Source organism: Petaurus breviceps, unplaced genomic scaffold (assembly GCF_028583685.1).
Source record: "Petaurus breviceps papuanus isolate PSGF00001 unplaced genomic scaffold, PetGlider_PUasm1.0 140, whole genome shotgun sequence".
NCBI classification, from domain to species: domain Eukaryota; kingdom Metazoa; phylum Chordata; class Mammalia; order Diprotodontia; family Petauridae; genus Petaurus; species Petaurus breviceps.
The window spans coordinates 53965080-53978556 of NW_027185698.1; the positions used below are offsets into that span (position 1 = coordinate 53965080).

The 13477-nt window shown below is 43.8% G+C and overlaps 1 protein-coding gene across 4 annotated transcripts in view; it reads right to left on the bottom strand.

Annotated features, from left to right (window-relative positions):
• The window catches only part of NCR3LG1 (natural killer cell cytotoxicity receptor 3 ligand 1), a 32631-nt gene extending 20048 nt beyond the window's left edge, over positions 1-12583 (bottom strand). Inside the window, exon 1 of one of the 4 annotated variants that reach the window (XM_069073269.1) lies at positions 12451-12583. Coding sequence is in view for 2 of the 4 variants with exons in the window: in XM_069073261.1 (XP_068929362.1) it covers positions 4614-4839 (226 nt within the window). In the remaining 2 variants the exon portion in view is untranslated. Of the gene's footprint in view, positions 1-4613; positions 5605-12450 lie in introns of those variants that run through there. The other 3 variants (XM_069073277.1, XM_069073261.1, XM_069073251.1) reach the window with 3 other exon arrangements.
• Between the last annotated feature and the right edge of the window lie 894 nt (positions 12584-13477).

Consider the following 13477-nt stretch of genomic DNA (forward strand, 5'->3'; position numbering starts at 1 on the left):
GGAGGGAGGTGGCCCACTTATGAATGTGGCAAGATCCAAGGTGTGACCATACCTGCCAGTGGCTAAGATAGACTGAAGCTAAAGGTCATGGGAGGGAGGATTTGGATGACCTCAGAGTTCATAGCACATGATGCCTGGCTCACTCCCTCTCCATTTCTGCCTCATTGTCTGGCCTGCTCCATCCCCCTCAGGGACACTTTTCTCTCCTCACCCCCTTTCCAGGTCCCCTTGATGTTTTGTCTTCCTTATTACAATGCTAGCTCCTCCAGAGCAGGGCCCTCCTTGCTTTCTTGTCTTTGTGCCCCCAACACTTACCCCAGGGCAGGGCACATAGGAAGCACTTCATAAAGGCTCTCTCTACCAAAATGTCATGCATCTCTTTGCCTATGTCTAATTGATGGGGTACCTGGGGTCTAAATCAATTTGTAAAACCAGTTTGTACAATTGTAACTGCAGTTTGTATTGTAAAATTGTAATCTGTAAAATCCCTTTCCCAGCCTCAAAGGTTTCCAAGTTCTTTCCCAACCAGGATCTCACAGGTACCTCTTCATCCCGCCATGCCCACCCTCCCTCCCCTCCCCCCCCCCCTTCCCCCCCCCCCCCCACACACACACACATTTCCAACTCTGGAAAATGAGAAAGCATCAAATCATTGACTTAGAGCTGGGAAGGACTTTAGAGTTCATCCAATCTGATCCCCTGGTTTTTCAGATATGTCTCTGGGAGGAGGCACTCCTGGATCAGAGGTCACAGGGCTCTCAAACACTGGTCTGTGTTTTTGAACCTGCATCTTCTGACTCCAAATTCAGTACTTCTATTGTAAGGCAATAGACAGCCTTTAAAACCTTCCCACTGAGAAAGTAGGGGAGGTAAGTGAAGGGTTCAATTCAGAGTAAGGAAAGAGAGGTTTGAGGAGGGTTTGGATCTCACTGAGATAAGGAGGAATTGGGAAGATTTCGATGCCTGTAAAATTGGGAACATTCATTGCAGAAATGTCTGTTAGAATCAAGTAAATAAAAGAATGTAGTCTTCCTAGCACCGACAGTCTTTTGAGCCACAAAAGTTGGGGTAGACCATGGCGAAAAGAGGAGGCTGTGCGTGTGGACAGAGTGGGGAGGGATTGGGGATGAAGAGGGAAAACCCTTACAAAGGAACCCTGCGGCCCTCCTGAGATTCACTCCAGAGTTTCCCCCGAGGAGAAAGTGAGTGAATGCAAGCCTCGCTCAGGGAAATACAATGCACTTGCAAGTTCTGGCATCATTTCCCTGCAATCCTGGTCCTCTCCAAGAAGGAAGGACAAAAGACAACAAGAAAAATTCCAGAGTCCTGATAGTCACTCCCAGACTGCCCTCCTCCTGGTTCATTCCCAGGGACTGGGCTCTGGGAAAAGGAAGAGAAAGATCCAGATTCCAAACCCTGTTCTCCAGCCTGTGTGAATTATTTTAACATCTTGTCCCCTCTCTGGGTCCCAGTTTCTTCCAATGCCAAATGAAGAGGTGGTACTGGGAAAACCCTTAGGTCTCTCCATCCCTTAGATTTCTCAGGGCACTTGCGTGAGACCCGGGACTAGGCCAAGAAAGGGAGCAGGAGGAACCTACCCACCCATTCAGCAACGAGCTCCATCCGCCCACCCGGAGCCTGTCTGTATTGAACCCTAACTCAATGACCCCAACATGATGCCTCGGAGGTGAAGGGTTGGAGAGGAGCTGGGCCAAGCCTCTCCGGACCCCCAACTGGGTCTGCACTTAAAGCCCTGGGAACCCCGCCCCCTCCTGCAACCCCGTCCGTTCTCTTCTCACCTCTTGTCTTCTCCTCTCCTACCCGCCAGCCACACAGAATCCATCCAACTTGTCTCTCACCATGGCTGCAGATCAGGGAACTAGAAGCCGGGCTGTCTTGGTTTGGTTTTGGGTTTTTTTTTCCTTCGTATTTTTGTTTTTTTAAGGAAATTCCTAGAGAGGATCTCTTCAGTAACTAATTAAACAGCCAACACTGGCGTCTGGAGTTTACTAAGGTTGGGGGGGGGGGGGCAGTGACCCAGTGAAACCTGTGCTTTAGGGAAATCACAGGCATCGGGGCTACAAAATTTCAAATACCCTCTGCTTTCAAGGAAGCTACATGCTATAGGAGGAGATAACACGTACAAATACATGGGTAGAAGCATACCGAGTGAGCCACCCCCCTCCTCACGTGGGTAGCTATGTAGAGGATGCATTAGAGGGAGCGGAGAGAACAATAAGGCGGTCATTGCCGTGGTCCAGGTGGGACCTGGAGAGAAGAGCAATCGGAACGGAAATTTGTGAAGCAATGCAAGGCTTATGGAGTTCACCAGCGAAGGCGGCTCCCATGCTCAGGGAAAGTGACCCAAGAGTGACCACGCCGTGACCGTGACTCCAGTTTGAGACTTAAGTCTTTAGTTAACACTCTCCGTGGCACAGGCAGGCAAGAAAACGGCTGCCCACCTTCCAATTTGAAGGAAAAGCAGCCTCCCACCTTGCCCTGGAAGTGCAGGAAATCCGACTACCAGGGCTGCATTCCACCTTTGGTGTCCACCTATTCCACCCAACTCTCACCTATGGCTCCAACAAGCTGTGGCAAACACAGGAGCCTGCTAAACCCTTGGCTCAGGTTGAGGGTAACTGAGGGGTCTCAGACCCATTGGGTGTATTAGCCGGGTGTCTACCCCACTAAACCTGACGCAGGCAAGAGGCAGGGGAAAATCTGTTTGCCCTCAGTCTACCAAATACAGAAATCAAAAAATGCCCTGTCTCTCCGCCACCTCCCCAGAAAGGCGAATCCATTCATTCTACCAAGTTCTTCCAGCATCAGCTGCTAAGAAAATCGTTGGGTAGACAAGTCCGTTTGTACAACATGGGAGTTGAGGGTACGTGGCATACTTCCTGGAGGAAGGAAAGCCAAGGACTGATGGGACAGCTTAATATGAGGGACGCCGGGGAAAGCCTAACAAAGCTATTGTTTGAGAGATAAAATGCCTTTCAGAGCATACATAGTAGGTCTTTCAAAAAGAGGCTGGGAAACGACCTTTTAGAGATTATGCTAGGAGAGTTGCTTTCCTGAATTTTTAATTTCCTTCCAACCCTCAGGAGATATTTCCGAGTCTTACAGTCCTTCCTACTTAGTAAACTCCCTTAGGGAAAGGGATCAATTCCCAGTCTCTAGTCTCCCCCACAGAACACAGCCCCAGAGCTTGGTTTCTGCCTGCTACAGCTCAAGGACAGCTATGATGAAAAGCTGTTTCACGTCCAACCTCTGTCATTTATTTACTACGTACTACGAAACCTCTCTGGACTTCATGCATTTTTCTCCTCTGGAAATGAAGGAACCTAGGTCACAGATTTCGAGCTTATCTAGTTTAAATCCTTCATTTTATAGGTGTGGACGCCCAGGATTCTCTTCAGACTGGCGCGCCATTGATGAGGGACGGAATCCCAATAGGTTCAGCAGGAACCCTGATCTTATCCAAGACCAGCATACCTGCAATGGCGTCTGGAAAGAATTCAGCTCAGCCTTGCTTGGAGTTAGAGTTGAGAAAGTTTATTTTTACTCCTTTACAGCGGGCAAGAGTCCTTAGGCAACCTGCGAGTGAGAGGGGTCCATGCTTTAACTTTTAAAGGGTAGGGCTGCCATAGTCAGGGCTGACCAGAGGGAAGGGACCTCAGAGCATAGATAAAGGTTAGAGCTGACCAAGAGGAACTTGTGACTTTAGTGCATAGATAGTTTAGATGAGATTTGGGACAGACAGGAGGAGCCCAGAAGCCAGGCAAAGGAGCGTTTGGAGCAGGCAGGAGAAGACATGAAGAGATTAAGTAAAAATAAATGAGTCACAAGGTGTTGCCTAGGCCGAGTGCTGATAGGGACAAGGGGCAGAGCCCAAGGCTGGGAAAGGGATTTCACAGATTACAATTTTACAATACAAATTGCAGTTACAACTGCACAGACTGGTTTTACTAATTGGTTCCACAAATTGACCTAGACCCCCAGGTACCCCATCACCAGGACAGAATCACTTTTTTTAGTATTCCTCCTTCTAGCCCTGGTTTCTAGCCTGATGGGGGGGGGGTGCGGGGGGAACTAGGGGAAGGGAGGGAGAAGTCCTAGATTCCAATTTCAGTTCTGGTACTTGCTATCTTTGTCACGTGTTCTCCCTTCTGGACCTCTTTCCTTCACTATTAAAAAAAAAAAAAAAGGCGATGGAGGGGCATTGAGTTAGAATGCGCCAGAATCTAGAATTCTTAAATGACTCAAAATCTCGCGATGACATGGGGGAATATTATCCTGGCTCATATACTTAGCACCACACCCAGAAATAACTGGCCGAGTAACCCTGAACAACTTACTTAAACCCAATTGCTTAAAAAAAAAAAATCTCGCAGCGCAGTCCTAACTTTAGTTTAGTGCATTTAAGGAATTAGAAGTGAAGAAGCCGACCTCATTCAGCAACAGGCTGCCCATCCCGCCTGGACAAATCTGGCCCAAAGAACACCAGGGGACCAGTCGGGATGGCGGCAGCCACTCCCATTACCAGAGTCATCTCAGTCAGGCTTGGGAACGCGACCCCCCACCCGGTAAATTGAATTCACCCCCTTCCTTACCTGAAACATAATGTGCAGCACACAGCCCCAGGAGCTCTCCTAAAAACAAGGCAGTGACTGCGGGGAAGTGACCAAGAAGAGCCATAAGGGTGATTCCAGCCAGGGAAGAGGTTCGGTGCCTCTTCCTTATATACCAGCAGGTGTTAAAAAAAAAAAAGTGGAAGGGCTTTGGGCTTACAATTCTTAAATGATTCTTAAAAGCTCGGTGCTCTAACCGTCTGTGCATTCAAGGAATTGGAAGCGAGGGAGGTAAATTGAGGCAGCCAACCTAATTCAGCAACAGCTTTGCTATCCCGCCTGGACAAATCTGGAGAGACTGACCAAGAGTGCCAGTATAAAGACTATAGGGAGATGGGCTGCGGAATCGTGTGACCACGCCCCAAGATTTTCCCCCGCCTGGTTCCCCCAGATCTTCCCATGTTTTTCTGAAATCATGCTGCTCATCATTTCTTATAGTAGAGTAGGATTCCACCACAATCAAATACCACAAATCATTCAGCCGTTCCCCAATTCACAGGCATCCCCTCAATTGCCAATTCTTTTCAAACACAAAAAGAACTGCTATGAATAATTTTGTACGTATAAACCCCTTTCTTTTTTTGCTTGTTGTTGCTGATTTCTTTGGGATACAGACCTAGTAGCAGCATTGCTGGGATAAAGTGTACATACGATTTTGTAGTGGGTGGACATAATTCCAAAGTTCTCTCCAAAATGGATCCGTTGTTCACAACTTCACTAAAAGTACATTAGTGCCCCCAATTTTTCCACATCCCTCCAACATTTACCATTTTCCTTTTCTGTTATAATAGTCGATGTAATAAAGTATGAGGTGGTATCCCAGAGTTATTAAAATTTGCATTTCTAAAATCAATAATTATTTAGAACATTTTTTCATATGACTACAGATAACTTTGATTTCTTTGTCTGAAAACTACCTAATTCACATCCTTTGACCATTTATCAATTGGGAAATTGCTTGTATTTTTGTAAATTTGACTCAGTTCTCTATGTCTTTGAGAAATGAGGGCTTTTGCAGAGAAACTTGCCAGAAATATTTTCCACACTTTCCTGCTTTCCTTTAAATCTTGGTTGCATTGTATTTGTTTGTGCAAAAACTTTTAATTTAATGTAATCAAAATTATCAATTTTACATTCCATAATGCTGTGTATAACTTGTTTCATTATAAATCTTCCCTCATATATAGATCTGACAGGTAAACTATACTATGCTCCCCAAATTTAGTTATGATATGACCTTTTATTTTTAAATCATGTACACATTTTGACCTTATCTTGGTATCCAATGTAAGATGTTGGTCTATATCTACTTTCTGCCCAACTGCTTCCCGGTTTTTCTAACAATTTTTGTAAAATGTTGATTTCTTCTCTCAAAATTTTGGATCTTTGGAGGTACTAAGGGAACCACTGCCAGACAAGGGTGCAGCCTGCAGACTCAGAGGCAGGCCTGAGGGTGGGTCCAGCAGATGCTGAGGGGGGCCCAGAGTGCCCGGCCAGCAGGGGAAGAAGAAAGGGGGAAGAGGAGGAAAAGGGAGGGGGGCTTATAAGGGAATACTGAGAGAGGCAGTGGTCAAAAGGAAAAATATTAATGAGGGGAAGCGAGAAGGGGAGAAAAATATAAGCATTAACAGGGGAGGGAATAGGATGGAGGGGAAGAAACAGATAATAATCATAACTATAAATGTGAATGGAATGAACTCTCCCATAAAGGGGAGGTGCATAGCAGAATGGATTAAAAATCATAATGCTACAATATGCTGTTTACAAGAGACACATCTGAAATAGAGGGATACACACTGGGTAAAGGTAAAAGACTGGGGTAAAATACATGTATCATGCCTCAGCTAAAGTAAAAAACAGCAGGGGTAGCAATCCTTATGTCAGATAAAGCAAAAGCAAAAATCAATCTAATTAAAAGAGATAAGGAAGGAAACTATATCCCACAAAAAGGCACCATCAAGCATGAAGGAATATCATTACTGAGCATATATGCACCAAGTGGTATAGCATCCAAATTCCTAGAGGAGAAGGTAAAGGAATTAGAGGAAGAAATAGATAGCAAAACGATACTAGTGGGAGACCTTAATCTCCCCCTCTCATACTTGATAAATACAACCTCAAAATAAACAAGAAAGAAGTTAAGGAGATGAACAGAATTTTAGAGAGGGTAGGTATGATAGATTTCTGGAGAAAACTGAATGGGGATAAAAAGGAATATACTTTCTTCCCAGCAGTTTATGGCACATATTCAAAAATTGACCATGTTCTAGGGCATAAAAACCTCACAATTCTGTGCAGTAAGGCAGAAATATTAAATGGATCCTTCTCAGATCTTGATGCAATAAAGAGCCATGGAAAGACAGACTAAAAGCTAATTGGAAATTAAACAATTTAATCCTAAAGAATGAGTGGGTCAAAAAAGAAATTATAGAAACAATTAGTAATTTCGTTCAAGAGAATGATAATAATGAGACAACATACCAAAATTTGTGGGATGCATTAAAGGAAGTTCTTAAGGGAAGTTTTATATCCCCGAGTGCATACATGATTAAATTAGAGAAAAGGGAGGGCAATGAATTGGACATACAATTGAAAAACCCAGAAAAAGAAGAAATTCAAAATCCTCAATTAAATAGTAAATCAGAAATATTGAAAACCAAAGGAGAGATTAATAAAATTGAAATTAAGAAAACTATTGAATTAATAAATAAAATCAAGAGCTGGTTTTATGAAAAAAACAATAAAATTGATAGACCCTTAATCAATATGATAAAAAAAAAGAAAGAAGAACACCAAATTATGAGTATCAAAAATGAAAAGGGTAAATCTACCTCCAATGAATAGGAAATAAAAATAATTAGCAATTACTCTTCCCAATTGCATGCACATAAATTTGACAATCTTAGGGAAATGGATGAATATTTACAAAAATACAAGTTGCCCAGATTAACTGAAGAGGAAGTAAATTACTTAAACAACCCTATCTCAGAAAAAGAAATTGAACAAGCCATCAGTCAACTCCCTAGGAAAAAATCTCCAGGGCCAGATGGGTTTACTAGTGAATTCTATCAAACATTTACAAAACAATTGATTCCAATACTCTACAAACTGTTTGGGAAAATTAGTGAAGGAGTCCTACCAAATTCTTTTTATGACACAAATATGGTACTGATACCTAAATCAGGAAGAGATAAAACAGAGAAAGAAAATTATAGACCAATCTCCCTCATGAATATAGATGCAAAAATTCTAAATAAAATACTAGCAAAAAGACTACAGCAACTTATCTCAAGAATGATACACTTTGATCAGGTAGGATTTATTCCAGGAATGCAAGGATGATGTAACATTAGGAAAACCATCAGTATAATTGAGCATATCAACAATAAAGCTAGCAGAAACCACATGATCATCTCAACAGATGCAGAAAATGCTTGTGACAAAATACAACATCCATTCCTATTAAGAACACTGGCAAGTATAGGAATAAATGGAGCCTTCCTTAAAATAATGGGTAGCATCTATTTAAAGCCATCAGCAAGTATTATATGTAATGTGGATAAACTAGAAGCATTTCCCATAAGATCAGGGGTGAAACAAGGCTGTCCACTATCGCCCCTCTTATTGAATCTGGTACTAGAAATATTCGCAGTAGCAATTGGAGAAGAAAAAGAAATCAAAGGAATCAAATTAGCCAAAGAAAAGACCAAGCTATCACTCTTTGCAGATGATATGATGATATACTTAGAGAATCCCAGAGAATCAAGTGAAAAACTACTTGAGACAATAAACAAATTTGGCAAAGTTGCAGGATATAAAATAAATCCACATAAATCCTCGGCATTCCTATATATTTCCAATGAAATTCAACAGCAAGAGATAGAAAGAGAAATCCCATTTAAAGTTACTGTAGACATTATAAAATATTTGGGAATCAACCTGCCAAAACAAACCCAGGGCCTATACGACCACAACTACAAAACACTTTTCATACAAATAAAGTCAGATCTAACTAATTGGAAAAATATCAATTGCTCATATCTAGGTCGAACTAATATAATAAAAAGGACAATTTTACCCAAATTAAATGATATCTTTAGTGCCATACCAATCAATTTACCAAAAAACTACTTTATAGAGCTAGAAAAAATAGTAACAAAATTCATTTGGAAGAATAAACGGTCCAGAATATCAAGGGAATTAATGAAAAGAAATACTAGGGAAGGTGGACTAGCTATACCAGATTTCAATGTGTATTATAAAGCAGCAGTCATCAAAACTACTTGGTACTGGCTGGAGAATAGAGGAGTGGATCAATGGAATGATTAGGCACACAAGATTCAGCAGTCAATGACTATAGTAATCTATTGTTTGATAAACCCCAAGACACTAGTTTTTGGGATAAGAACTTACTATTTGACAAAAACTGCTGGGAAAACTGGAATATAGTATGGCAGAAACTGGGCATAGACCATTATCTAACACCATATACCAAAATCAGGTCTAAATGGGTGCACGATCTAGGTATAAAGGTTGATACTGTAAGCAATCTTGGAAAAGAAGTAACAGTTTACCTGTCAGATTTGTGGAGAGGGAGAGACTTTATGACTAAACAAGAATTAGAGAACATTATAAAATGTGAAATGGATAATTTTGACTACATGAAATTGCAGTCTGTGGGAACTGTGAAACTGTGAAAGTTCCCCAAACTACATCCCCTTCTGATCCAGGGCTTGGTCCCTCAGGGCAGTTATATCCTAACTGATATTCATGTGCCCGCAGGAAATGCTATGCAAGTGCCCCTGGGAAGATGTATTTCCCTAACACAATCACCCTCCCTGTCCTAAATCCCCTCTCAGCTACAGAAAGCACATCTTGGTCCAGAAGCAGAGTGATGCAGTAAGAACCTTGCTGCTCCTGTCTCAGGGTCTGTAAATTGGCATTTCCACCCACAGGATTGTGTCTGTAAATTGGTATTCCATGTAATTCACTTTGGCAGAGGACAGTAGACGTGACCCCACATATCCTAGACCCAGAAGGAAGCAGGACTATACAGTCTACTTGCTTCAGAAGTGCACCTGAGTGTTGTTGAGCATAAATAGTCCCATTCATTCTCTTAAAACTACAAAAGAGCAGACGTCATCCCTCCCATGTTCCAGACTGGAAAACTGAGGCCTGGACAGTAACAATGACTCACCAACATTCATCAGTTGAGTCAGAGGAGCAGTAGGCTCCCTTTAGGCCAAAAGCCCCTTCATTAGAGCTGGCTGTCTGGCATCAGTAACCTGCTGTGTCTTCCAGGCTGTCACTTTTATTTCCCTATTTCTTCATCAGCACACAGCAGAGACAGCCTGGGAGAGGAGGAAGACTTAGAAAGGATAACCTCATGAACTCACTGTGTGACCTTGGCCAAGTCCCTTAACTTCCCTGATCCTCAGTTTCCATATCTGGGAAATGGGTTTTGGAGTATATTTGCTAATTACCTCACAGGCTGTTGTGCAGATCCCATGAGATTGCATGGATGGACAAAAGTTCTCTTCAACATAAAATGCAGACTAGAATTAGGACTATCTTTATTACCATTGTTCTTCTAAACCCTGTAGAATTGTAGAATTGTCCAATTTCAGCATGGAGATAACCATGCTTGCTTCTCAAAGAACACAAACATAAAAAGTCTTTGAATGTGGGCCTAAAGAGGGCTATGCACTTCTTACCTAAGGACCAGCCTGGCCAAGTGCCAAGGAGCTCATGCCCAGAGGACTGTTTCCAGCTGCAGACAGTCTGAAAGACCCAAAGGGTGAAGGGCTGGCATAGGTGGAGATGGGTGAAATCTTAGGTCCTTCAGAACCCACAGAATCAGACCTTAAAAAATACCTGAAGAGCTCATTCAGTCCAACCCCTTTATTGTACAGATAGGGAGACTGAGAACTTGGGGGATTTACCAAAAGTCAAACAGTTCTTAATGTGCAGAACCAGGAGTAAAACCCATGGCTTTCAGATCCAAGTCCAGTCCTCTATCCACTTCCTTGCACTGCCTCTTTTTAAGTACTAACATTTTACCACCATCCTAAATGCTGACACAGCACCCTTGTCTGTTCCTGCATGTACTGGGGACCTTCTCTGGAGAACAGCAGCCCACATACTGGAGAGCCCCTATTCAGAGGCCACAGCCCCTCACAGTGTGAATGCCCTTCAGTGCCCCTCTCCACTCTGCTCCTTGCTCCCTCCTTATTTCCCTGCATCTTCTCTGCAATTCATACTCTCAAAAATTACACTGTTTAGGTGAGTGGTCCAAGGTCACACAGTCAGCATGTGTCACAGGAAAGACTTGAACCCAGGTCTTCCTCTCTTTGTGGCCACCTCTCTGGACCAGTCCTAGGGGCTCAGTAAAGACCTGACCGAAGGATGGTAAATGTGTATTTGGTGTGAAATTGGCCTTTCGTTTTGTGGTGTACAGGATAAGTCCTGGACCTCCAGGATTAAGGCTTCTACTTAAGTATGGTGATGCCAGACTTGTCTTGTGGCCACTCTGGCTCACAAAATCATCTGGAAAATGAGGAAGCATCAGATCATTGATTTAGAGCTGGAAAGGGCCTTAGGGTTCATCTAAACTGATCCCCTGATTTTTCAGACATGTCTCTGGGAGGATGCACCCCTTGGCCAGAGGTCACAGGGCTCTCAAAGAGCTGATCTGGGACTTTGAGTTTCCATCTTCTGACTCCAAAGTCAGTACTTCTATTGTAAAACATTAGACAGCCTTTAAAGCCTTCCACGGAGAAAGTAGTGGAGCTAAGTGATGTGCTCCATTCAGAGTATGGAAAGAGAGGTTTGAGGAGGGTTTGGATCTCAGTGAGATGGGAAGGCTATGGGAAGATTTCCATGCCTGTAAACTGGTCTGCTAGAATCAAATAAATAAATGAAGGCTCCCTGGTACTGACAGTCTCCTGAGTCACTTTAGTTGGGCAGAAACTTATAACAGAGGAAGTTATGCTCGTTAGAGTGGGGAAGTGGGGGGAATGGGGAGGGAATGGAGAATGGAGGGGGAGGGGGGAGGTGAGAGTAAGTCTTCCAACAGAGCTACAGGAGCCCAGCGTCCTCATGACTCACTCCAGTCCTGATAGTCACACCCAGACTATTCCTCTGGCCCATTCCTAGGGCCTTGACTCTGAGAAAGAAATAGAAGGACCCAGATTCTGCCTGTGTGAATTTTATATATATATATTGCTTTTTGGAGGGAGGAAGGCAGGGCAATTAGGGATAAGTGACTTGCCCAAGGTCTCAGGGCTAGTTTTGTGTTAAGTATCTGAGGTCGCATTCGAACTGAGGTCCTTCCCACTGCAGGGCGGGTGCTCTATTCGCTGAGCCACCTAACTGGCCCCTGTGTCAATTATTTTAACAATCTCGTCCCCTCTCTGAGCCTCTGTTTCCTCCAGTGTGGAAGAGGCAGGACTGCGCGATCCCTTAGGTCTCTCATAGCCCATATGTGAGACCCGGGCTAGGTGAGGAGAGGGGGCAGGAGGAGACCCATTCACCGACCTGCTCTGTCTTCCCTCCCCAACCCCAATGCTCCAGGAGTCCTATAGATGCCCCAGAGGTGCAGGACCTAAAAGGAACCGCGCGTGGGAAACGGGGGAAGAGGAAAGGAGGAGGTGAAAAGAGGGAGGAGACGGGGAGTAGACGGGGACCATTCTTCACCCTTCCAAGCTTCTCCGGACCTCGGACAGGGGCTGCATCTACAGGCCAGGGAACACCGCCCCCTCCTCCAACCCCGTGTGTTCTCCCCTCTCCTCTTCACCCCTGTACCCATCTCCTCTCCTACCTGCCAGGTTCGCAGAATCCACCCGACTATTGCCTCTCCAGATCGGGAACTGGAACCCTGCGGCGTTTTAATTCCCTTTTTCAAACAGGAATAGGTGGGGCTTCATAGAAGATCTCTCCAACACAACAGGTTGCACAAGAATCTATGCATGTCCTCTTTGGGGTGACTTGCATTATAAGAAGGAATAGGAGGGTACATACATGAGTGAACAAAATGGAGCAGTACTCAAAGTGGACTCGGTCTGCCGCCACAGGGGCAATGAGGGCTTGAACCAGGGTGGTGGCTTTGAAAGATGTTGTGGAGGTAAAGAAGTGTGGGAGAGGGAGAATTCAAGGATAACACAGGTTGTGAACTCTGATGGTTTAAAGATGGTGCCCACATACACAATGAAGTCTGAGGATGGATAGTTAGGGGAAGAAACATAATGAGGTCTGGCTGGAGCACGCCAATTTGAAGATGTCTATGGGATATCCAATTTGAAATTTCCAAAAGGCAATTGGTAATGCAGGATTGGAGATCCATACAGAGATGTGGCATGAATGTATAGATTTGACAGTTGCCTACATAGAGAAGAAAAATCTAGAGCAGCTGAAGAGGTGATGAAGTGAGAGAGTATAGAGGGAGAAGATGGCCCAGGAAAGAGCCTTGAAGTTCACCAAGGGTTGGGGGGCATGATAGGGGTTTTGATCCTGTCAGACAGGTAGCAAAAAAATAAACCCATAAAACAGTCAGTCAATAAACATTTATTGACACAAAGTATAGACACAAAGTGCCTATTATATGTTCTGGGAGTAAAAAAAAAAAAAGAGAGAGAGAGAGAGTCCTTGACCCTTAGGTGCTCACAAACCACAAGAGAATAAAAGGCATGAAAATCCAGATCAACAGTGTCAAAGACTCAAGAGAAATCAAGACAGATGAGGAATGAGAAAAGGCCATCTTATTCAGCAATTAAATCACTGGTAATTCTGGAGGAAATGGGGTCAGTTGAGTGGTGATGAGATTGGAAGCCAGGCTGCAAAGAACTGAG